Source organism: Petaurus breviceps, unplaced genomic scaffold, assembly GCF_028583685.1.
Source record: "Petaurus breviceps papuanus isolate PSGF00001 unplaced genomic scaffold, PetGlider_PUasm1.0 81, whole genome shotgun sequence".
In the NCBI taxonomy this organism is placed as follows: Eukaryota; Metazoa; Chordata; class Mammalia; order Diprotodontia; family Petauridae; genus Petaurus; species Petaurus breviceps.
Genome location: NW_027186546.1, coordinates 9,108,563 through 9,136,234, shown reverse-complemented (window position 1 = coordinate 9,136,234; position 27,672 = coordinate 9,108,563). Strand labels below are relative to the sequence as shown.

The 27,672-nt window shown below is 36.1% G+C and overlaps 1 protein-coding gene across 1 annotated transcript in view; it reads right to left on the bottom strand.

Moving 5' to 3' along the window:
- The window catches only part of LOC138176140 (transcription initiation factor TFIID subunit 3-like), a 260,782-nt gene that overhangs the window by 61,755 nt on the left and 171,355 nt on the right, over positions 1 to 27,672 (bottom strand). Inside the window, exon 4 of the mRNA XM_069106910.1 lies at positions 15,294 to 15,376. Coding sequence (XP_068963011.1) covers positions 15,294 to 15,376 — 83 coding nt within the window. The remainder of the gene's footprint in view (positions 1 to 15,293; positions 15,377 to 27,672) is intronic.

Sequence of the window (27,672 nt, the reverse complement as noted above, 5' to 3'; positions counted from 1 at the left end):
AAGATGATTTTTAAGAATTCAACAAGTGACACTAGTTGAGGGTATACTTGTATACCATTTTTTTCTTTTTTTTTGGAGGGCAATTGGGATTAAGTGACTTGCCCAAGGTCACACGGCTAGTTTTTGTGTTGTGTCTGGGGCTGGATTTGAACTCAGGTCCTCCTGACTCCAGGGCCGGTGCTCTATTCACTGCGCTACCTAGCCGCCCCTTGTATACCATTTCTAAAATGACCAGGTCTTCTCATCATTAAGTAGGAGATATATGGAACGTTGAATCTTAGGGGAAAAAGGGTGAATAACAATTTTAGTTTTTTGACTTAGAGGTTATCTAGTTTATGTATTCATTCATGTAGTAAATTCAATAAGTATTTATTGAAGCACCTATTTTGTAGGTCCTATGCTATATATTGGGGTTAAAAGGACAAAAATGAAAGAGTTATCTAAAGAATCAATTTCCTTCCATAATATGACAAATAGTCATCTAGCCTCAGCTTGGGAACCTAAATACCTCATGAGAAAGCCCAAGGTATTTTTGGATAGCTCTTATTGTGAGAAAATTCTCCTTTATATTATATAATCTAAATTTGCCTACCTATAACTTCTACCTATTATTCTTTCACATGACATATTTGTTGAAGTGAATTAAAATATTTGAGGAAAGTTCTCTTCCTCTTCATAGCAGTATGTGGTTACTTCAACAATGGTTTCATGATATCAATGATGAATATTCTTCCTCTAATAATACACTGGATCCTGCCTGTCCTGTGCAATATTTGTCCATAGAGTTCTAATGTGCTACGAACTTTCCTCTAGATTTGAGGCCATGGGATGGGTACCAAAAGAGCATTCAGACTAATCACTGGATATATCTTGATCTTACTACTTGACTACCTTTTTTCCTGGTGGATAGTGGGGGTCTGGGAATATAAAATCACATCAACTTACGTACTGAAATCCCCAAGTATGAGGGTATGGGTTGGCAGAACCACTGTCCACTGAAATTTCTGTAGTTTAGCAGATGTAATCCAACCCACTGGTTTTCTACTTTTTGAAACTGGAACCTAATTTGTTGTCCATACACATGTCTGTCCGAGATATATGAAGTCATTAAACTCCTTGAAAAAGGAAGGAGAATGATCTAGAAACTGCTATATCATAACAACAAATATTTGGACTAAATAATATAAATGTATGGAAGGAGGAATGGCTGCTGAAAGAAAGTGGCAGAAGGTGGGATCTATAAGTGGCAACAGAAATAAGCCAACTCTTGTTCATTGTGTAGTGAGTTAGCAGAATTAGAAAAGAAACAATGATACTTTGAGAGTAGTCAGGGATTTAGTGTCTACCATAGAGAACTGGGTTTCCTCAAATGCAAAAAGATGGAAGAAGTATAAAAAGAAGATGAAGAGAAACTTGGTAATGGTTAATAGATTCAGAGGGCAAAGTATAAAGGGCAGAAGAAGAAAGGGAATAAGGAATCACAGGATTAAACTAGATGAGAAGAGGTAGCAGAGGAAAAAGATGAAAATCATCATGAACACCAGAGGTGAGTTGTAGGTGTATATTTGCTAGTCACAGGATGGAGGAAGCACCAAATCACTGGATAAATTTGGGTAAATTTGGTATGGGTGTTTCCGCTCCAAATATTGGAAACAAGGAAGTGGTAATAATAAAGGGTTGAGGCTAGCAATCTTTGTTTGCAAAGACCACTTATATTTGGTGCCAGCTCCATTTCAAGATGATAGACAGTGAGGTAAATTTAAAAAATTTCCCAAAGAAGGAATAAGCAAGCATTTCAAGAACTGGTGTCCAAGGTCCTAGACATTGTGGAAATCAGTGTGGTCCTTGATGTCTTAGCTGGGTGGCACTTGGCCTTTCCTGAGATTCTAGTCTTTTTGACTCCAAAGAAGATGTGCGGCCCTGGCAGGATGGCTCTGGAAAACTGTTCTAATTCTGCTTCTCTATTCTTTGAAGAAATAAAAAAGACCTAAATAGAGAAATGTTAACTGTTCACAAGTAGGTTTAGCCAAAAATACTCCATAAATTAATTTACTTATACAGTGCCATACCAAAATACCAAAGATTATTTTATATCTAGAAAAAAAGTATAATGAAATGAATATGAAGACACAAAAGGCTAAGAATTTCAAGGTAATAATGAAAACAACTGGCAAGGAGGTGGAACCAAGATGGTGGAAAGGAAGCAGGAACTTTTCTAAGCTCCTCCCTGAATTCTGTCACTAAACTTTAAAAAGTGAATCTGAACGGATTTTAGAGTAACGGAATCCATTGGGAGATGGAGTGTGGCAGATTCCCAGCCCAGGAAAGTGCCATGTAGGTCTGGGCAGGGGGAGTGTGGAGCACGTGGGGGCTGCACCAGCACAAACCTGAGAGCAGACTGCAGCATTGTGAGGAGTTCCAGCCAGTGGACTCACCCACCCCCAGGGCTAGAGACATCTCACTGCAGGACACAGGATAGGCGGGAGCTGGGTAAGAGAAAGCACAGGGCCTTCAGCAGCGACAGCAGCTTCTCCTCGGGCTATCAGCCCACAGCCTGTCTGTTTAAAAATCACCTACCTGATTTTCCAGGAGCCAAGATGGTGAAGTAAACCCTAGCTGCTCTGATTCCCCCTCTCTTACCCAGAAAACCCAGAGATAAATGTCTCACCCAGAGTAAAATCCTGAATTAGTAGAAACAGCCTCGGGCTTGGGAGACATCGAGGAAGGGCATAACTGAAGCAGTAGTGAGTCTGAAGTGAAAGGTGGGAGGTATCCCAACAAGCCCCACCTTAGGTGACCAGCAGGAGCTCTGAAAGCCCAGGGGGGTGGAGTCAGCAAGCACTAACAACACAAGCCCAGGTGTGCCTTAGAATCACCAGGGGAATTTGCAGACACCAGTGCTGCCAACTGTCAGTTGCTGAGTCTGCCTGAGCTATAAGCCAGAGGCACAGAGGTGGAAACCTAAAGCATCCAGACCACCTCTCCCCCACAGGTTACACTGTGAGCCTCAGGGTAACTCAGGGGAAACACTGAGACTCCTGGCCTTGGCCTCAGTCTAGACACCCAGAGACTACAGTACACAAAGTTAACAACCAAACCCCTACCTCCTAGCCTGAGAAGCGCAGTACATCTGTACCCCAGAAACAGATATCCACTCTAAAAATTCAAGACATAGGCAATCACAATGGGCAAGAAGGAATCTGTGAATTCAAGAAGAATATGATCCTATTATAGTGAACAAGAACAAACAAATTCAGAGGACAACATGGTCTCTATACTCACACCTGAGACCACAGAAGGAAATATGAACAGGTCTGAAGTCCAAAAAGCATTCTTGGAGGAGCTCAAGAAAGATTTTAAAAGCCAAATTAGAGAGGTAGAAGATAAATTTAAATCTACAGTGACCAAATTGGAAAAAAATCTCACTAAAGAAAAGAAATCCTTAAAAAGTAAAATTGGAGAACTGGGACGGGAGGTTCAAAATCTAACTGGAGAAAATACCTCCCTAAAAATGAAAACTGAACATATGAAAAAGGAGCTTCAAAACCTAATGTGGGAAAAAGATTCACTAAAAATTAGAATCAATCAAATTGAAGCTAAGGACTCTATGATGCATCAAGAGTCAGTCAAACAAAACATAGAGATTAAAAAATTAGAAGAAAGTGTAAAATATCTCACTGGAAAAACAACTGACCTGGAGAACAGATCCAGGAGAGATAACCTAAGAATTATTGGTCTACCAGAAAGCCATGATGAAGAAAGCAGCCTGGACAACATACTCCAAGACATTGTCAAAGAAAACTGTCCTGGGGCGGCCAGGTAGCACAGCGAGTAAGGGCACTGGCTCCAGTGTCGGGATGACCTGGGGATCGAATCCGGGCTCAGACACTTAGCACCTACCCAGAAACACCTGGCTGTGTAACCTCGAGCAAGTTACTTAACCCCAATTGCTTAGGGGTGGCCAGGTAGCTCAGCAAGTAAAGAGCACCGCCTCCAGTGTCGGGATGACTTGGGGATCAAATCTGGGTTCAGATACTTAGCACCACACCCAGAAATAACTGGCCATGTAACCTTGAGCAAGTTATTTAACCCCAATTGCTTTAAAAAAAAAAACTGTCCTGAGGTCCTAGAATCAGAGGGTAAAATAGTTAACTAAAGAATTCACTAGACTTCTCCTGAAAGAGATCCCAAATTGAAAATTCCAAGAAATGCAGTAGCCAAATGCCAGAATTACAAGGTCAAGGAGAAAATACGGCAAGCAGCCCAAAAGAAACAATTCAAATGTTGTGAAACTACAGTCAGGATTACACAGGACCTAAAAGCTTCTACATTAAAAGATTGGAGGGATTGGAATTTGATATTTCGTAAGGCAAAGGAGCTAGAATTGCAACCAAAGATCAACTACCCGGCAAAACTGAGCATAATCTTTCAGGCTAGGAGATAGTCATTTAATGAAATAAGGGAATTCTAGACTTTCCTGAAGAAAAAGACAGAGCTGAATGGAAAATTCAATCTCCAATTACAAGACTCAAGAAAGATATAAAAAAGTAAACAAGGAAAACTCACACTCACACACACACACATATATACATGCACACAAACATGCACACAACTTGGGATTCAATAAGAGCAAACTGTTTACATCTATATGAGAAGCAGATACCTGTCGTTACTGAAATTTATGTAATTATCGCAACATTTAAAAGGAATATATATATATATATATGTATAGACAGAGGGCGTGGGTATAAATGAACTAATTTGATAATAAAAAAAACCTTACTAAGGGGTACAAAGGGATTGTAATGGGAGAAAAAGAAAGTATGAGGCAGAAAAAGGTAAACAATGCCACACAAAGAGGCATAAAAACATACTATTGTAGGGGGGAAGGAGGGAGGGAGATGAACATCATATGAACTTTATTCTCATTGGTTCTGGTTCAAAGAAGGATCAACATATTCAGCTAAGTTTAGGATTCTAACATGAAAAGACACAAAAACTCATTATAATAGCGGGAAAGGAGGGAGGGAGAGGAGCACTATATGAAATTTATTCTCATTGGTTTGGGTTCAAGGAGGAAATAACATACTCCATTAAGTATAAAAATCCTTTGTGTTGGGGCGGCCAGGTAGCACAGCGAGTAAGAGCTCCAGTGTTGAGAAGACCTGGAGATCGAATCCTGGGCTCAGACACTTAGCACCCACCCAGAAACACTTGGCCGTGTAACCTTGAGCAAGTTACTTAACCCCAATTGCTTAGGGGCGGCCAGGTGGCTCAGCCAGTAAGAGCACCGGCTCCAGTGGCAGGATGACCTGGATCAAATCCGGGCTCAGATACTCAGCACCACACCCAGAAATAACTGGCCGTGTAACCTTGAGCAAGTTACTTAACCCCGATTGCTTTAAAAAAAAATCCTTTGTGTCCTACAGGCAGTAGGAGGTGTAAGGGAGGATAAAAAAGGGGGGTGGTTAGAAGGGAGGGAAATAGGAGTAAGGAGAAAGGTTAGGTAAAGAGGGGGCACAAGGAGGGAATACTGAGGGAAGCAGTGGTCAAAAGGAAAACTCTTAAGGAGGGGAAGGGAGAAGGAAGAAACAAAAACATAAACAGGGGAGGGAATAGGATGGAGGAAAAGACACAGACAGTAATCATAACTGTGAATGGGAATGGGATGAACTCTCCCATAAAACAGAGGCAGATGCAGAATGGATTAAAAACCACAATCCTACAATATGCTGCCTACAAGAGACATTTGAAACAAGGGGAAAGGTAAAAGGCTGGAGGAGAATGTATTATGCTTCAGCTAAAGTAAAAAAAAAGCAGGAGTACCAAGGCTTATCTCAGTTAAAGCAAAAGCAAAAATAGATCTAATTAAAAGAGATAAGGAAGGAAACTATATCCTGCTAAAAGGCACCATCGAGAATGAATCAGTATCATTACTTAACATATATGCACCAAGAGTACATATCATTCAAATTCCTAGAGGAGAAGTCAAGGGAATTGGAGGAAGAAATAGATAGCAAAACTATACTAGTGGGGGACCTCAATCTCCCCCTCTCTGAACTTGATAAATCTAACTTCAAAATTAATAAGAAAGAAGTTAAGTAGGGGGATAGAATTTTAGAGAGGCTAGACATGATAGATCTCTGGAGAAAACTGAATGGGGATAAAAAGGAATATACCTTCTTCTCAGTGGTACATGGCACATACACAAAAATCGACCATGTACTAGGGCATAAAAACCTCACAATTCAGTGCAGAAAGGCAGAAATATTAAATGCATCATTCTCAGATCATGATGCGATAAAAAGGGCCATGGAAAGACAGACTAAAAACTAATTGGAAATGAAATAATTTAATCCTAATGAATAAGTGGGTCAAACAAGAAATTATAGAAACTATCAGTAACTTCATTCAAGAGAATGACAATAATGAGACAACATACCAAAACTTATGGGACACACCAAAGGCAGTTCTTAGGGGATGTTTTATATCCCTGAATGCATACATGACTAAATTAGAGAAAATGGAGGTCAATTAATTGGGCATGCAATTGAAAAAGCTAGAAAAAAACAAATTGAAAATCCCCAATTAAATACTAAATCAGAAACAATGAAAACCAAAGGAGAGATTAATAAAATTGAAACTAAGAAAACTATTGAATTAATAAATGAAACTAAGAGCTAATTTTATGAAAAAAACAACAACAATAAAATTGGTAGACCTTTAATCAATATCCAAAAAAGAAGAAAACCAAATTATGAGTATCAAAAATGAAAAGGGTGAATCTACCACCAATGAAGAGGAAATTTAAACAATAATTAGGAATTATTTTATCCAACACATAAATTTGACAATCTTAGTGAGACAGATGAATATTTACAAAAACATAAGTTGCACAGATTAACTGAAGAAGTAAATTAATTAAATAACCCCATCTCAGAAAAAAGAAATCGAACAAGGCATCAGTGAACTCCCTAGAAAAAAATCTCTTGGGCCAGATGGATTTATTAGCAAATTCTATCAAATATTTAAAGAACAACTGATTACAATTTTCTATAAATTATTTGGGAAAATTGGTGAAGGAATCTCACAAAATTCTTTTTATGACACAAATATGGTACTGATCCCTAAATCAGGAAGAGATAAAACAGAGAAAAAAAATTATAGACCAATTTCCCTCAAGAATATAGATGCAAAATTTTAAAATAAAATATTAGCAAAAAGACTACAGCAACTTATCACGAGAATAATACACTTTGATCAGGTGGGATTTATTCCAGGAATGCAAGGATGGTTCAATATTAGGAAAACCATCAGTTTAATTGATCATATCAACAATAAAACTAACAGAAATCATATGATTATCTCAATAGATACAGAAAAGGGGGCGGCCAGGTGGCGCAGTGAGTAAGAGCACTGGCCCCAGCGTTGGGAGACCTGAGATCAGTTCTGGCCTCAGATACTCAGCACCCACACAAAAATAACTGGCCGTGTAACCTTGAGCAAGTTACTTAACCCGGATTGCTTTAAAAACAGATACAGAAAAGGCTTTTGACAAAATGCAACATCCACTCCTATTAAAAACACTAGGAAGTATAGGAATAAATGGTAGTTTTCCTTAAAATAATAGGCAGCATCTATTTAAAGTCATCAGCAAGTATTATATGTAATGGGGATAAGCTAGAAGCATTTCCAATAAGATCAGGGTTGAAACAAGGGTGTCTACTATCACCCCCCTTATTCAATTTGGTACTAGAATTGTTAGTAGTAGCAATTAGTAAAGACAAAGAAATTGAAGAATAAAATTAGGCAAAGAAGAGACTAAGCTATCACTCTTTGCAGATGATATGATGATATACTAAGAGAATCAAGCAAAAAACTACTTAAGACAATAAATAAATTTGGAAAAGTTGCAGGATTTAAAATAAACCCACATAAATCCTCGTCATTCCTATATATTTCTAATGAAATCCAACAGCAAGAGATAGAAAGAGAAATCCCATTTAAAGTTACTGTAGACATTATAATATATTTGGGAATCTACCTGCCAAAACAAACCCAAGAACTATATGAATACAACTACAAAACACTTTTCACACAAATGAAGTCAAATCTAACTGCTTGGTAAAACATCAATTGCTCATGGCTGGGTCAAGTTAATATAATAAAAATGACAATTTTACCTAAATTAAATTACATATTTAGTACCATAACAATCAATCTACCAAAAAATTATTTTATAGAGCTAGAGAAAAATAGTAACAAAATTCATTAGGAAGAACAAAAAGTTCAGAATATCAAGGGAATTAATGAAAAGAAATGCCAGGGAAGGTGGCCTAGCCATACCATATTTTAATCTGTATTATAAAGCAGCAGTCAACAAAACTACTTGGTACTAGCTGAGGAATAGAGGAGTGGATCAATGGAATAGATTGGGTACATGAGACTCAGCAGTCAATGACTAAAGTAATCTACTGTTTGATAAACCCAAAGACTCCAGTTTTGGGGATAAGAACTCACTGTTTGACAAAAACTGCTGGAAAAACTGGAATATTGTGTGGCAGAAACTGGGCATAGACCATTATCTAACACCATATACCAAAATCAAGTCTAAATGTGTGCGTGATATAGGTATAAAGGCTGATACTGTAAGCAAACTGGGAAAGCAAGGAATAGTTTACCTGTCAGATTTATGGAGAAGGGAAGACTTTATGACCAAACAATAGTTAGAGAGCCTTATAAAATGCAAAATGGATAATCTTGATTACATTAAATTGAAAAGCTTCTGTACAAACAAAGCCAATGTAACCAAGATTAAGAAGTTAATTGGAAAATTGGGAAAGAATTTTTACAACCAGTGTCTCTGATAAAGGTCTCATTCCTAAAATATACAGAGAATTGAGTCAAATCTATAAGAATAGATTCCCCAGTTGATAAATGGTCAAAGGATATGAACAGGCAATTTTCAGAGGCAGAAATTAAAGATATCTCTAAGCATATGAAAAAATGCTGTAAATCACTATTGATTAGAGAAATGCAAATCAAAACAACTCTGAGGTACCACATCTCACCGGTCAGATTGACTAAGATGACAAAACAGGAAAATGACAAATGCTAGAGAGGATGTGGAAAAATTAAAACACTAATGCATTATTGGTGGAGTTGCGAATTGATTCAACCATTCTGAAGAGCAATCTGGAACTATGCCCAAAGGGCTATAACTAATTGCATACCCTTTGACCCAGTAATACCACTTCTAGGGTTGTATCCCAAAGAGATCATAGAAGTGGGAGGAAGACCACTATGTACAAAAATATTTGTAGCAGCTCTTTTTGTGGTGGCAAAGAAATGGAAATCAAGGGGATGCCCATCAATTGAGGAATGACTAAACAAGTTGTGGTATAGGAATGTAATGGAATATTATTGTGCTATAAGAAATGAGGAGCAGACAGACTTCATATTTACCTGGAGAGACTTATACAAACTGATGTAGAAGAGCAGAACCAGGAGAAATTTGTACACAATTACAGACACAATGTATGTGTGACGACCAATTTTGATAGACTGGCCTCTTCTCAGCAATGCAAGGTTATAAGACAACTCCAAAAGATTCATGATGGAAGGAGATGTCTACATTCAGAGAAAGAACTAGAAAGAACAGAGTTTAAATGCAGACTGAAGCAAACTACCTGTTCTCTTTCTTTTTCTTGTTTGGTTTTGTTTCCTCTTTCCCATTGTTCATTCCTTAGGTTACAATCTTCTTTACAACCTGACTAATGTCTAGTGTGAAAGTATTTGCAGATCCTATACTTCATTGCATGCCACCATGGGCGGGGGGTGGAGAAAATTTGAAACTCAAGGGATTGTGGAACTGAATCTTGTAAACTAAAAGTAAACAAATTAATAAAGAGAAAAAAAAGGTTAAAAATTAAAAAAAAAAACAACTGGCAAGGGAGGGGAATCTAATAGTACCAGAGCTCTATCTATATTACAAACTAGTAATTATTTAAATTTTTTGGAACCAATTAAAAAATAAGTTCATCAGTATATATCAGATTAAGTATACAACACATAGAAGCTAGAGAAAACAGCATGATGCTCAATAAACCCGAATATCTAAGTAACTGGGGTGGGGACTACAAGTAATTTGGCAGAAAGTATGTAGAGACAAACATCACACACAATATGGCAAGATATACTCCAAACAGATATATGATTGAAACATAAAAGGTGACATCACTAGAAAATTAGAAGAGAAAGTAAGACATTTTCTTTCAGATCTATAAAGAGGTGAAGGGTTTTGATATAGGTTCAAGAGAATCACAGAAAATAAAACGGCCAACTTTGATTATACAAAATTGAAAATGTTTTGTACAAACCAATCTAATGCAGTTAAAAATAGAAAGGAAATATGTGACTGGGGAAAAAAATCTTTGCAGTATGTTTCTCTGATAAATGTCTCCGATCTAACATATATAAGCAATTTATTCCAAATTGTAAGACTAAGAATAAAAAGCATTCCTCAGTAGATAAATGTTCAAAGCATATAAACAGAATAAGAAATTGGAAAAGAAGAAATCCACGCTAACAATAACCATATAAAAGTACTTCAAATCACTAATAATTAGACAAATAAAACAACTCTGAGGTTCTACTTAACACCCTCCAGATAAGCAAAGATGACAAAACAGGTAAATGAAAACTACTGGAGGGGCTTTGGAAAAATGGGCACACTAATGCATTGCTGGTAGAGTTGTGAATTGGCCCAGCCATTCTGGAAAGCAATCTGGAATTGAACTAAGAAAGCTGTTGAACAGTGCTTATCTTTTGACTCAATTATACCATTAATAGGCCTCAAAAATATCAAAGAAAGAGGAAAAGGTCTCATGTACAAAAATATTCATAGCAGCTCTCCATGGCATATGAATCTAACAGAACAGTATTGTGCCATTAGAAAGGATGAAATGAATAGTTTCAGAAGAAACTTGAAAGACTTCTATGATCTGATGCAAACTGAAGTGAGAAGAACAAAGACAATTTAAACAATGAACAACATTATAGAGCAAATCAACTTTAAAAGACTTAAGAATTCTGATTAATGTATTAATAAACCATGAGTTAAGAGGACTGAAGATTAATCATGCCTCCTACCTCCCGTTAGAGAGGTGATAGACTTAAAATTCAGAATGTGACAACCATATCTTGCCATGGCTCATACAAGGATTTGTTTTGCTGGACTGTGGATATTTACAGTGAGGTTTTTTTTATTGTTCTATTAGCAGAGGGGGGAGGATGGGAAATAAAAACACTTGAATAAAAATAAATTTTTAAAAAGGAATCCTTTAAAAAATGAATAGGTTCCCACATGGGGACTAAACATGAAATAGATCCTCTAAAAATAAAATGAAATTTAAAATAACAACTTATTTTTCATCACTTAAAAATCAGATGTACACAAAGAATCATGCTATCAAAGTATAGTTGGCTTATTGGTTTATTTACCTATTCACAGAAAAACAATTGGTGGAACCACTGAACGATTTTCCTTCATTTCTCCTTGGCTAAATACATCAGGTCTCACATGAAATGGGGGATTAAGTCACTCAACATTGGTTCTCCAAATGGGAATGTAGCACTGTTGGGAGGTGGGGGGGTGGGGGTGGGGAGCAGGCTATGAATCATCCAACTGCTCTGGATAACAATGTGGAATTAGGCAAGAAAAGAGAAATATCTAAAATCATTCATATTCCATATCAACAATCCCCACATACTGGAAAAGAGATCAAAGATAAAAACAAAGGTGTGTATACGTGTGTACATATATTCACATACAAACATACATGTATGTGTGCATATATATCATAGAAACAAAAAACTGGGAAAAAGTGGCTGCTATTTAACTGGGGATAGCTAACAACTTGTGCATATAAATATAACAGAATATTATTATGTAGAAATGACAAATATGAGGAATTCTCAGAAACATAGGAAGATCTACATGAATTGAGTAGAGTGAAATAAGAAGGCAGTACATAAAGAATACAGAAATATAAACAAAAAGATCATTTAAAGGAAGCCAAACACTGAGCAAATGAAAAACCACTGAAGGCCCTGAAGAGCAGAAAACAAGTTCAATCAGTACAAGGTGAGGGACTACAAGGTCAGAATGTTGTATAATCTGTCAGATATTTTTTGTTACAAGGGAAGATTCAACATGGGAAAGGGAAATACTTCAAGATATGATAGTAATATAAAAACAAAAGGCATTGATCATTTTTTTTAAAGTGTAGGTAGAATCCCATTGCTATCAAAGTACTAAAACTATAAGAGAAATTTGGTTAAAGAATTCTTGGGAATTCTCAGTTCTGAAAGAGAAGTGCAAGATTTCCAATATCACTGGCAAGTAGTGACTTACTGAAAGAGAGTGAGAAAAAAAGTTTTAGTAAAAGAAGACCAAAAGGGCAATGGATATTCTTCTTGGTGTTGAAGACCAACCTCAAGTGACTTTCCATGGAGATACATCTCTGCCTTGTTTCTCTAGTTAGAATGATAAATCTAAATGATCTATCATTTGTGCTTTTTCTTTTAAAAGTTAGAATGTAAATTATATGTTGAATAAATGAACAAAAAATAGTTTCCCCTTTCAGAAAAAAGACTGGTAAACATTCACAGAAATAGTAAGTAGTTTCTTTGGGGTGCTATTTCTAGAGGAGAACACTTCCTTGATCCTTTGTCCTCCATGGTATTGACAGCTGTGGATAGTTCTTGACTTGGGAAGTGAGGAGAACACTGCAAGCTTCAGGACCTTTCTGGAAAGAAATTCAATGCACCATAATATTTCTATTATATTTTCTAATCAGTGGAAATGTCACCCACTAGCAGCTATTGTCAAAGCTAAAAAGAAAACAGGGACAACTGCCCACACAATTTCAGCAAGAATACCTGTTATTCTTTAAATTACTGTGATTTTCTTCTTCATTTCCAAGTCTGAAAGATTATGTCCTTTTAACAAAGAGACTTTGCCTCTATAATTGATAAATGGTCAAAAAATATCAACAGGTAATTTTCGAAGAAAGAAATCCAAGCTACCAATAGTAGTGAATGAAAAAAAAAGGCTTCAAATAATCAATAGTTAGTGAAATACAAACTAAATCAGCTCTGAATACCATCTCACATTCCCCAGACTGGCAAAATTGACAGAAAAGGAAAATGACAAACAATAGAAGGGCTACAGAAAAACAAGTACATTAATACTCTATTGGTGGAATGTAAATTGGTCCAGTTATTCTGCAAAGCAATTTGGAACTATGCATAAAAAATTACTAAACAATATCTATTCTTTGATCTAGCAATAACACTAAAAGCTCTAGACCCCAAAAAGATCAACAAAAGAGGAAAAGGACTCATACGTACAAAATATTTATAGCAGTTCTTTTTGTGGAGACAAAGAACTGGAAACTAATAGGGTTTCCATTCTTTTGGGCAATGGCTAAACAAATTTTGGTATATGAATGTAGGAATATTACTGGGCTATAAGAAATGATGAAAGGTTTGGTTTCAGAGAAATGTGGGAAGACTTGTATGAACTGGTAACAAGTGAAATGAACAGGACAAGGAGAACTATTTATACAGTAACAACACTGTAAAAAACAAATAACTCTGGAAGTCTCAAGAATTCTGACTAATTCTGAGCAAACACAATTCCAGCAGACTGATGTTGAAATATGTTACCTAACAAATGACAGAGAGATGATGAATTCAGGGTGTAGAATAAGACTTCTAGTTTTTGTACATGGACAATGCAGGAATTTGTTTGGATTGCCTATGCACATGTGTTACAAAAAAAAAAAAAAAGAGGGGGGGTCTTTTCTTCCATTCATTGAGGGAAAGAAAAGATTCTTGTTGAAAAAAATTGAAAAAATGTTAAAAAAAAAAAAGAAAGTCTTTGCCCCATGTGGCTACACTGTAGTATTTTGATGCACATTATTGGAAATGGCAGATGAAATAGCAGAAGACTGTAGATTGCCTTTTGGATGAAATGAACCACCGAGAACATGAGAAGTCCAATTTTCTGCTTCCTAGCCTGTCTAAGTAAGTTCTCAGGCCCAATTAAGGGATACAACCAATTTTTATGGCTATAAATTAGATGGTACTTGAATGCCTTTGGAATCTACTCTCTACCAATCTTTGGTTGTTTGCAATTTAACTTATTCTGATTTAAGATTTTGTCTAAGGGACATAAATTTATTAGATCCTATATAATATACATATAATAATACACATATATTAGACGCTAATATGTGGAATTCTACTGAAAGATACTTGATGTAACTCCAAGATAATGAAACTGATTTTCCCTTGTTGCTTTCGGTAATAACTAACATTTATATAATGGTTGAGTTTATAAAATACGTTTCTGACACTAACCATGTGAAGATTTTATTCTTTCACAATTATATCATGCATGAATTTTCAATGCTAAAAACACAAAAAAAATATCTAATACAAATCTCCAATTCCTTAATTTGAAATACGGGCCACTTGGTCCTGTGACTTAGTGTAAATTATTCAGGATAATTAAAAAACCTGGATTCACATTTCCAACTTTGCTTTGTTTCTTAAATAGTCATTGAGGGCTTCATTTATTATTTTTCATATAATATGTCTAGTCAAGCCTTTGTTGGTCTTTTGATCTCTTTACTACAAAAGCAAAAACATTTACTATTTGAGGTAGAAAAGAATATTCTTTCTCTGTTATGATGTTATAAAATAAATACTTGAGAAGATAGGACATTATACTCACAGATTTGTTAATCATATGATCTTTCATTCTCTAGTTCAGAGATTTGTAACCTTTTGAACCCCCTTTGACCATTTGAAGAACCCCTTTTCAGAATAAGGTTTTTAATTCCATAAAATACAAAAGATTACAAAAGAAAACAAAAATTAGTAAAAATGAAGACGTACAATTTTTCCCATCAGAGTTTATGGATTCTTTAAAAATCTACCACACCAGATTTTATTTTGTGCTCTATTTTAAAAGTGCCTTACATACAGCCTTGAAATAACAACAAAGAACCCTATAAAATCAAAACCAGTAAAAGTAGCTATATATGAAGAAGCATTTAAAAGAATCTGGTTTTTAAATTAAATATACTAAATAAAATATACCAAAAAGGATTTTATGATTGCAAAACCAAAGGTTTCATGTAACTTCAGATAAAATTTAGAAAAGGGTTAAATTTAAGAAAGAATTATTTTTTCTTCTTTGATTCAAAGTTCTTTGTACTTACATTTTGTCTTGGCCAGCACCTACTCGTAGTGTCAGTCGAGGAATAACTGGTGATGGGGCTGGAACAACTGGTTCTACCTTTATCTGTTCAAGATAGCACATTAGAAAATTAAACATAGTTTTCAATAAAATATTCTATTCTTCCCTCTCCATCCCACCTCTTAAGAACTAGATAAACAAGTTCAAGTCTCAACTATAGCTAAATTAGGAGGGAAGAGAAGGGAATAAACACTAATGTGGTACCTACTTTGTGCCAGGCACTGTGCTAAGTGATTTTATTATTTACGTTATAAATATGGTAATCTATATTGTAATAAAGTACAGTATAATATTTATTGTACAGTACAGTATCTGAAGAGCTGCCAAGAAACTGAGAGCAAAGTAATCATTCCAACTATAGTGAATGTATCCCAACAAGTAAAGGGTATACAGTCACTTTGAAAAATCTTCTAAGATTCAATCCCACAATGTAAATAATCAAGTGAAATGATTTCTGTTTTTGATTTTGTCAATTTAGGTCAATTTCTTGAATTTGAAAAGAACTGTCAAACACTAAATAGTATATTGTGCCACATAAGAGCAGCTAGGTGATACAGTGGGTAGAACATGAAGTCTGAAACCAGAAAGACTGAAATTCAAATTTTACCTCAGATACTTACTAGTTGTGTGACCCTGAGCAAAGCACTTAATTTCTGTATGCCTCAGTTTTCTGAACTGTAAATTGGAGATAAAAATAGCCCTTACCTCCCCAAGTCAACTGAGAGTTTCAAATGAGATAATATTTATAAATCACTTAGCATAGTGCCTGGTACATAATAAGTGCTTAATAAATGCCTGTTTCTTGCCTTCTTTCCTTTCTTATCTAAATCAACTGAATGATTCATTCACCTTGGGTGATTTTTTTATATAGGACTTACTTTTCCAGTCTAAATCTGGGTTGCATTTTGTTCTGGGGTGCATGAGATAAATTTCAGTAAGTCTTGACATTTTGACATAAAGTTCTAGCTTGGACAGGCAACAGCTATACTGATTAACAACAATTAGGAGTTCATTAAAGGTTACTCTGCCTCTCAACTATTTTTTTTGCATTTCAGTGTTTAGAGTAGTTTCTGTCAGGCAATGCTCATAGTCCATCAGAAAGAAATGTGTAAACATGCAGATGTACTGTCAGAGACATAATGAGTAAAACCATATATAAGCTTGACTGATATAACCTTAGGGCTCACGCCTGAGAACTCCTGATGTCCTGAATGAGACTCTGCGTAATCACTGTCTTCCCCTCCTCCACCCCAGCTATGAAAGTCAACCCAGAAGAAGAAAATTAAGATGAAGAAGAAAATGAGCAATGAGCAAGGATCACTGAGGAGACTAGCTGAAGAATACTCCCAATTGTGAAAGTGAATTGAGTTGAAGGGCAGAGACCTGCCCATGGGTAGAAGGCTTAGTTTAAGCCCCTTTTATGAGCTATTTATTAAGAACTCTCCAGGTATTAAAAGTGAATTGAGATGGCAGTACTGGTAACGTGTATAAATACTGTTGTTTCTCTAAGTTTTGTTTTCTCAGAGACAGAAGCTGGGGTCAGGAGCCTCTGGAGTCTGATGTCAGGCAGGAGCAGGGAGAGCTTGTATCCCTTCCCTCATGAGTTGAGATAAGAAGCAGGAGCAGAGAGCTGACTGTGTCAGGATCCAGGCAGGTACTGGAAGCAGTTGGCCCACAGACCTACAAAAGGAGGAGCCACTGGGCTCAGAAGTCAGTCCCAAGTCAAGCTGAAAACTTTGACACAAAGCAGACAGACTGGGAGTGCCAGGTGGGAGCCTGCAACAGCAGTGTGAGGAGAAGGATACACCCCTAAGAGGACTTTACTTGGACATTTTGTTTGGATTAAGGGAACTGTAACCTATTGTGACCTAGAGTTGGAGTGTGTGGTATTTTCTGCTACCCCTTAAAGATGTGTTGTGTTAGGGAAGACCCTGGTCTGGGATTCCCTGATTGTATAAATAAGTATTTTGGGATATACTGAATACAATGATATATGCTGTGTACCATGCTACATACTGAGTGTCATGTTATATACTGAATGATATGTTTTGTTTAAGGCTATGTGGATACCCTGGTAATAAGTTGTTATAAGGTTCTGTTCTTAAAAGTTCATTATACCTTGCAATTAGACCCTTAAAATTATTCACAGCAGCAGCCCTCAGGTGTGCTGCCTCGATTGGCATTACACCTGGTCAAAGAAACCACATCTGCAATACTATATACAGCTCAGGGCCCCACACTTTAGGGACAATGAGAAGGTAAAGTACATCTAAAGGCATGATCAGGAGGATCTGAGATCATGCTATTCAAGGACCTGATGAAGGAATAGGACAGTTTAGCTTTGAGAAGACTTAGGGACTCAGAGGGTGCTATGTTATCTGTCTTCAAGTACTTGTAGAGATCTGAAAAACAGGAGAAGTACTACAGTTGTTCTCTTGGCTCCAGTCAGTGGCCCTACAAACACTGGAACAGGTTGTCTAGAAAGGGATCTCAGCTTAATAGAGGGGAAAAACTCCTGACAATTAGTGTTGTCTAAAAGTGGAATGGGCTACCCCTGGAAGAAGTGGATAGCTTATGATCAGAGGTATTCAAGCAAAGACTAAATGATTATTTGTCAGACTTGTTCCACAAGAGATTACTATTCAGGTATGGACTGGCCTAGATAGTCTCTGAAGGTCCTTTCTAACCTAGAGATTCTGGGATATTTGTGAAATAAGGTAAATGTGCAGTAGGCAGCAATGAAATGTCCAGTATATATGGTACACTTCGTCTGAATAATTCTTTTTTTCTCTAAAGTGAGAGGTTAAACAATAATCGATTAGCTTCTGGCAGGTACAGTGTATGAGGGCTTCATATATAGTTCCACTTTGTAGTGTAGCTTGACACAATAGTGTACTCAAGGAACTCCAAAGTAAAGAACAGCTTGTCAGACTGGTCAGTAAAGGAGTTCATTGTTGTTCTGTTTCTCTCCAATCTTCCAAATACTGAATGCTAACAGTTAGTCACTTATTATTTATACATACTTGATCTCACCTTGTAAAATAATTTTCTTCAGGCACAGATATAACCACATCACTCTCATGCTCAAAAAACTTCAGTGGTTCCCTATTCCTCTAGGTTAAAATACAAAATCCTCAGCCTGTAATTCAACAGCTTTCAAAATCTGGCTCCAACCTATCCTTCCAGTCTAATATCTAGTTAAGAAGACCTGAGTTCCTCAGACACTTACTGTAAGATCCTGGGCATGTAATTTAACTTCTGTTTGCCTCAGTTTTCTCAACTGTAAAATAGGAATAATAATACCCCCCTACCTTTCAGGGTTGTTGTGAGCATCAAAAGCAATTTTCTTTGTAAAGCACTTAACAGAATGCCTGGCACACAGTAGACATTTAATAAATGTTTATTCCTTGTTCCCCCTGCCTCTTTATTTCCTTCTCATTAATTTCCTTCATAAACTCTGTGTTATAGCCAAACTGAACTATTAGCTATTTTTCAGACTTCCTACTCTATTTCCGACATAAATGCATTTGTACAAGTTGTTCTCAATATCTAGAATATGCTCCTTCCTCCTCTCTACCTCCCCAAATAGAAACAATGAGTTACTTCACTAAAATAAAAGAACATATTATTAACCCACAAAATCAATAGCCATTCTATACATTATAAAAAAACAAGCAAAATAAAATTAGAAAATAAAATATTAGAAATAGAAAATAAAATTCCATTCAAAATTACTGTTGAATTCATAAAATATCTAGGAATCCACTTACCAAGACATGTATCACAACTGTAAAACTACACTTATAAAGCAATATTTACAGCAATAAAGGAAGATTTTATAAATTGGAGATGAATTAATTACTTGTGGCTGGGTCATTAACATAATAAAAATTACAATACTACCTAATTAATTCACAGACTCAGTGCCATACCAATCATACAACCAAAGGATTACTTTACAAAACTAGAAAAAATTCCCATGAAGGCACAAAATATCAAGAATATCAAGGAAAATCATGAATAATATAAGAAGGAAGAGTTGGCTAGTAGTACTGGATCTCTAAATATACAACAAAGCAGTAGTTATTAAAATAATTTAGTAGTATGCTTAAAAATAGACAAGTTAATCAATGGAACAGAGTAGGTACACATGATCCAGAATGATGTGAACAAAGCAGAAGAGTGTTTGGTAAAGCCAAGGACACAAATTATTTAGATGAGAACTCAGTATTTTAAAAAACTGCTAGGGAAAATGGAAAGGAGTCTCAAAAAAATTAGGCTTAGATAAACACCTCATACCATAAGTCATACAAGCTCCAAATGTACACACGCTCTAAATATAAAAAGGTCATATTATAAAGAAATTAGAAATAAGAAGGAAATACAGGTTCACCAACTATGGAGAAGCAAAGTTTAGTTCTTGACCAAACAGGGGATAAAAAGGATCACAGGAGATAAAATAGGCAACTCTGAATACATAAAAAATTGAAAGAGTTCTGAACATAAGCAATGCAGTTAGAATAAGAAGAGAAAAAAGCAACTGGTAAAAAAAAATACTTGCAGTGACTTTCCTTGATAAAAGTCTGAAATAGCGTATTAAAAAAAAAAAAAGAGGAGACATTATTTTTCCAGCTATGGACAGGGGAAGAGCTTTTGACCAAAAAGGAAATAAAAAATGTCAAAGGAGATAAAATTGGCTGTTTTGATTACATAAAATTAAAAAGACTCTGGACAAAGACAATGCAGTGAGAAAAAGAAGAGGAAAAAGTGAATTATGAAAAAAAATTGCAGTGAGTTTCACTGAGAAAAGTCTGAAACTATAAAGAGAATTAATTCATTAATAATTAAGTGGCTAAAGAATATGAATATGAAGTTCTGAAAAGAAGAAAGCCAAGTTATCAACAGACAAATGCTCCAAATGCTGTCAGATTTTCAAAGATGAAAAATAAAGAAAATGATAATTATCAGAAGAGTTGTGGAAAGACAGGTACAGTAATATATTACTGGTGGAGCTGTGAACTGATTTGGCCATTCTAGAAAGCAACTTGGAAATGTGCCCCCAAAGTCACTACATTGTGCCTCTCCTTTGGCCTAGCAATACGACTAGTAGGCATATACTCCAAAAGAAATAAAAGAAAGAAAGGACCCATATGTACAAAAATACATATAGTGGCACTTACTGTAGCAAAGAACTGGAAAAAAAGGAAGCATCCATCAATAGGGAAATGGCTGAACAAATTTTGCTATATGAGTGTAATGGAATATAATATTCCATTAATTAGAAATGATTAGTTTCAGAAAGGTCTTATCTGGGAGACAGAAGCAAGATTCGCCTTAGCTTTATTCAAGACCTTTCCAAAAAACTTTAAATTATGCCTCAAAACAAATTCTGGAGTGGTGGAACCCACAAAAGGACAGGGTGAAACAATTTTCTAGCCCAAGACTACTTAGGTCGGCAGGAGAGGTCTATTACATTTGGATGAAGATGGAGAACAGTCTAGCACAGGCTGCCCCAGTGTAAGCTGTGCTCCAGCAAACCAGCAGTAGGCCTTGGAGGCCTATTCTCATTGAACTGGCTCAAAGAGGGAATAACATAAAACACTCAACTGGGAATAGAAATCTATCTTAACATAAAGGAAAGTAGGAAGGGAAGGTGATGAGAGAAGACTGAGAAAGGAGGGTGTATTGGGGTAGGTAAAAGAAGCAAAACACTTTTAAGAATGACCAGGGTGAAGGGAGAAAGAGTAGGTCAAACAGGAGGAAAACAGGTTGGAGGAAAATATATAGTAATCATGACTATGAAAAAACTAATTAGCCCTCACACAGCTTACATTCTACTTTGGGGAACACAATAATACACAGATATCTTTAATACAATGTAGGGGAATGAAGGGGCCTAGGAAAATGTCAGAGAAAGAATTTTTAAGAAAATATGAAGAGGCATACAGTACTCAAAACCAGAGAGATTAGGAAAAGCTTCATAAAGGAAGTAGCACCTGAGGTAAGTCCAAGTAATAAAAGGATGCTAAATTGCAAAAATAAAGAGGGAATGCATTCCAGGCATAAAAAATGTACGCAGGTAAGAGATGGAATGCAGGTTCAAGGAACAGCTAATACTCCAGTTCCGTCAGGGTGTCTCAAGGCCTTATGTTTTACAGGTTGTCCCAAAAGTTTTGGTGTAATACTAAGCTTTAATACCCTATATATCTACATGATTCACTTATAGGTGCTAGGTGCTTTCATGTGAAGCATTATGCCTTTTAGTTCATATTTTAAAGCTCAGAAATTAGTTTTTAAGAACCAGTGGCTAAAGGCACTGCGCTGATTTTTTTTTTTTTGCCTTTTTTTGGAGGGCAATTAGGGTTAAGTAACTTGCCCAAGGTTACACAGCTAGTTTTTTTTTGTGTGGGTGTTACGTGTCTGAGGCCGAAACCGAACTCGGGTCCTCCTGACTCCGGAGCCGGCACTTTACTCACTGCGCTACCTAGCCATTCCCTCTGTGCTGATTTAAAAAAAAAATGTGTGTGTGTATACACATATGTTTATATATATGCTCTTTTAGTGGGCCACTTTACTAAGATCTTATGTCTGCAGCAAGTTACTGCTGCATGTGTATATACACATATTCATAATAATGCACGCCCTTCCCCTCATTTAGTATAGTATTTATATGAATCAGCCTCTTTGTCTATGGGAAGTATAAGAAGTAATTATATACATGCACACATAAATAATGTAAACCTTACTGCTTGCTAGACTTTGTGTCTTGTTTGATTTGAAATTTTTTTCAAAAATTTTTTGGCAGATGTAACCTGGCATAGAGGAGAGAGAGTCCTTTCCCCAAAATATTACTTCTATCCATTCCTACTCAAACTAGAAGTATGAGACATCATTGTCAATTAATGTATGATTATATATTTTACTTTCCTAAAATCCTCCCTTATTAGAAACATACATTTATTGGTGAAGATAGAAGTATTTCAACCCCCTTCCCTACTTCCCCTTTAAGTATTCAGCTCAATGCTCTCCCTTCCCTTCTAAAAAATCTTTTGATTGAAAGTTTTCTTAACGAGGCAAATAAAAATCCTGTCCTTCAGAAAGAAAAATAATTTTTACAAAATTATTTCTATACTTTCACAAATAAAATAAAGACATCAGAGTTTGATATCTTTATGAAATACTTCACAATTTCTATTTTTTCAATATTTTGGCTTTGTTTTTAATATTTCTTGCTGTCTTGGAGTCAATTTTCCAAGTTTTTCTTCTGTAACTCTCATTTCTTTTTCAGTTCTTTCTCCTAGCACTCTCATTTCATTTTTAAAAATCATTTTAACTCTTAAAAAAATCATCATTTCTTCCAGGGGTTCTACTTGAAATTGTGTCCAAGCTTCATGTTTTTAATTTGAGGCACCAATTATCAATGTTTTTCTCCTGGGGTTTATGTCTTAGACATGCAAGTCACCATAATAGCTCTTTATGGTAGGACTCTTTATATTTCCTCATTCTTCCAAACTTACTTCTGACTTCAGACTTTATATTAGGCACAGGTTCTGTGTTCTTTTGGAAGAAATGTCCTAGGCTGTGCTTGGTTCTGTTTTGCATCTTTTTGCATACTGCTGTTGCTTTCTCTGGGTACTGAGTGTTGTGCTATTCCAGAACCTCGGGGACATCTCAGGCTGGGGATCTGAATTGCTTTCAGTGCATTCAAAATACTCTGATATTGGGAAAAGTGTGATCATTTCCTTCATAATTTGAGCTCTGCAAACTCCTAACCTCAGTTTGGGTCTGACCGTTGGACAGTGATAAAGAGTGACAGTCAACTTAAGCCTTCCCTTTGATTTGAGCTCTCAGCCATAGTTATTCCACTAAAGGCTTTTGATGGGGTAGAGATTGGAACTGAGATGCCCTGTTCTTGGAATCAGAGTTACATAGCTGCTAATCTCTTTTGTCCCTGATCCTTGCCTTGTACACATCCTCAGACCTAGGTCCACTGGTGACCATCATTAAGGATAACACAGTCTTGCTAACTGCCCTTCTTACAATGATAATCAAACTAACATTACAATTGTTACTACAAAGGATGTGACAAACTACTGCCCTATGGATCTACTCAGAACTCCTAGGATTTAAAGTTGAAGGCTACTTGGATACTTTCCTTAGTAATCACTGCCTTCTCTGTCACATATATTCTATCAGCCTTGTTCATGTTTTGTCCCTACCTTTCCCATGTATTGAAATCTCTATGTCCATAGTGTTTCCTTAGAAAAGAGTTTAAGTTCTTTGAAGGCAAGGACTGTTTCACTTCCAACACTAAACACAAAGTGGGTATATAATATATATTTGCTAAACGAGTGAATTCCCTGACCCCCTACCTAGCATATTCTTTCTCTTCTCAAATGCTTTAGGATTAACTTCTCTAACATCCCCTTTCCTCCAAAAACTCCTTGGACTGTCTCATACACCCCCATTTACCCTCTCCAGTCTCATACAAGTCTCTCAAGGCTGGGGGTAGGGTTTTATTTTTGGCTTGTATTCCCAGAACCTAGTACAGTGCCTTGCACACAGTAAGTGCTTATTCAAGTAGAAATGAAGGGACTGTGGATGACAGGCTAGGAGTATGCTAGCATCACTGTAAGAGACAGAGTCATCAAAAAGAGGGGTAGGTTTATGGAAAAAGATAATCAGTCCGTTTTATGCATGCTCAGGGTGAGGCACCAGAGGAATATCTAATTGAAATGTACAACAGGCAGGTAGAAATCCCAGAAAGGTCAGAGTTTTAGTTGCAAATTTGAGAGTTGTTCAAATAAAGGTGAGGTAGATGAGATGTCTAAAGAAAAAGCAGGGAGAAGAATGACAAGAACAGAGTGTTGGAAGCCTGCCCACATTAAACAGATGAAAAGAAGAAAAACTAGCAAAGGGATAGAAATTAATTACTTTGAAATTGCCAATAATAGATAACTGTTAGAATGAGACGTGCCAATTTATAAATAAATATTGACATACTCATGTTTATGCTATACTTATCCTAGTAGCAATTAAAATGTCATCTCTTAGAAATATAACTTCTCTTGCATGTGTACCTTATAATTTCTAAGATAAATGAACAAAATCTAAAATGCTAAATCAAGCAATCAATCACAAATAACAGCCATGAACTGACTGTATCCTTTGCAGACACAAGGAGAAATATTTACCAGGAAATTGTGCTTGTAGGGGTTAAAATAAAAGAGCAGAACTCTGGAGTAATACTGAGAATTGGGGCCAGCAGAAGAGCATTTACAGTGGATTACTAAGCTTCCCAAATCACCAAAGAGGTAAAGTCCAGCAATATAAGACTCCTTTGTAGCTAACTAAAAATACATTGTCAGTGGATTTGTCCAGTTTTATGTATAAGCAATACTTCTTTCACCTGAACTAATACTAGTAGTCATATAAGCCCCTTATTGCCATGTGCTGCATTTTTTTTGCTAATCTTCAAGGATTTAGCTTCTTTTCCACATACCTCAGGGCACCAACTGATAAAGCTCTAACTCTCCATTTTTCCAGGACACCAGCAGTGCGGCCTTGCAAAAAATGAAAATCGCTCAGGAGATTTAAGGGGGAAATTTATTTTTAAAATCCTGACTTGCAGCAAAGAGGTGGATTTAAAAAAAGCTTATCTATCAGGAATCAGTTTAAATTTTAATTCTATCTGGGAACTCTTTCATGCATTCTAGCTTTAAAGTTTATCTTTTGACAGGGACTTTTTACCAAGGTAATGGGCAGCTTTGTCAATATAATCTGTCCAAGTTTTTTTTTTTTATATTAATGCTAAACTCCTTTCCTTACAAATGAGCACACACACACACACACACACACACACACACACACACACACACCACAGATAGAAGGTGGCAACCAATTCTTGACAGATCCAATTGCTTTGTATGCGAATATGCCTAAAAATAATTGAATTAACAGAAAAAAACCATGTTTAATAATTTGTTATTTTAAATTATGTAATGTGAGCAAGTAATTATTCTGGTACTGTTCATCAGGTATCATAATAACTACACATTATTTTCAATTAGAAACATTCTCTGATCACATAAAATATTTTAAATAAGAAAAAGTCAATTATATCATTATACTATAATAGCACAACTCTCAGTCAATACATGTATGAGACTAGCTTCTATTATATCTGGCAAGTAATTCTCACACACTGGAATACGAACTCCAAGAAAATAATTTTTTTTAATTAATGAAGGCCAAATAAAAGCTTTGAGTTGATTACTTGTTTTAAGAGACTTGAAAAGGCCCCCTAAAAAAAAAAAATTACACACATACAGAAGAGAAGAAAATAAGCAACAAATCCACTTGAGAAAGAAAAGCATGCCAATATGCACAACATAGAAAGTGAAATAGTAACAGAAATACTTTCTTACTCTTGTTTTTTTGTGGTTATTCTGAATCCCTCCATCTCAATAGTAGATTCAAAGGAAGGCTAATTATAAGGCAATAACAGTTAAAACTCTAAGAACAATTTTATGACCATGGGCAAATCAACTCTGCACTGAAAAACCTTCCCTGCTCTGGCTTCTGGAGACCTTACAGCAAATGGCAAATCCATATCTCTGAGATGGTCATATAATGGATGGTAAACCAAAGTGACTGTTTGTTTATTGGGGTTGTTTTATTCAATGATCAGTATCAATGTATCTTTGCTACTGAAAAAGGAATGACAATCGAATGCCCTATGGTTCCACTCACAATATCTGTGATTATGACCCCATTCTCCCATTAGAATGTAAGCTCCTTGAGGTCAAGGACTGTCTCACTTTTATATTCCTTGCACCCTGACATATCATAGGCTCTTAATAAATGCTCATTCATTCATTCATTCATTCACATGAAACAAAAATATCAGCAACTATGATCAAAATTTGGGGATTTTTTCCTTGGAATTTACACATTTAAAAAAATACAGAGAAGAAAACAGAAGGCAGGTCAGAAGGAAACACAAACAAGCAGGACAGCTTTAAAAGTTACATGCTGAATTTATTATATGCTTAATAGGAAAAGTAAGCTGTTCACATTAAAGACTCACATTTCACATATAATTCTCTTTTTTCTCTTATACTCTGTATACACAAATGTTCATTTTATTTGGTGCTTGTTAAGTTCAAAATTTTTTAAAAACCAGTATGCCCATTGCTTTCACTGTTCCCTGCTTTTTTTTTTGTAGTCCATCTCTGTACGACTTAGCTTTGGCCATTACACTAAGTTTAGGCTTAATCCTCCCTCCTCCTTTACCCACAACTCTATGTGCTTATACCCTTCCCTTCCTTCAAGACCCAATATGAACATCTATAATCTTAAATAAATTAGGTTAGGACTAAAAGAAATATCAATATTTAGGAAAGGAAGAATCCTCATAAAAATGGGGGAATGGTCTTCACTATACTAACTGTACACCTACTGAATTTAACGTTATTAACATTATGGCATTGGAACATGGAGTGAAAAAGGTCAAATTTCACGTGTGTGGACCAATTAGCTTTTGCTGTATTCTGTGACCAGAGTCTAGGCCCCTTACCTTAGCTAACTGTATTGTAAAAACACATTTTTGCCCAGCAGTGAACTACTAGGTATATTCCAAAGAGATCAAAGAAAAAAGGAGATGGATCCTTTTATACAAAAAAAAATTTTGGAGGGGGAAGGCAAGGCAATTGGGATTAAGTGACTTGCCCAAGGTCACACAGCTAGTAAGTGTCAAGTATCTGAGGCCACATTTGAACTCAGGTCCTCCTGCTCTAGGGCTGGTACTCTATGCACTGTGCCACCTAGCTTCCCCTAAAAAATAAATTTTTTTTGTGGTGGCAAAGAAGTGGAAACTAAAGGGATGCTCATCAATTGGGGAATAACTGAACAAATCATAGTATATAATTAAGATAGAACACTATTTTGCTTTAAGAAATGATGGGGGGGGGGTGGCTAGGTGGCACAGTGAATAGAGCACTGGCCCTGGAATCAGGAGGACCTGAGTACAAATCTGGCCTCAGACATTTAACACTTACTAGCCATGTGACCTTGGGCAAGTCACTTAACCCCAATTGCCCTACATTCCCCCTCCAAAAAGCCAAAAAAAAAAAAAAAGAGATGATGAAGGAGATGGTTTCAGAAAAATCTCCACTTACGTGAAATGATGCAGTGTGCAGTATGTAGAACCAGAAGAACAATGTACATAGTAACAACAACACTGTAATGATAATCAAATGTGAAAAATTTAGCCACTCCGATTAATACAATGGTCTGTGACTATTTCAGAGTGATGAAAATGCTCATGATGAAAAATGCTA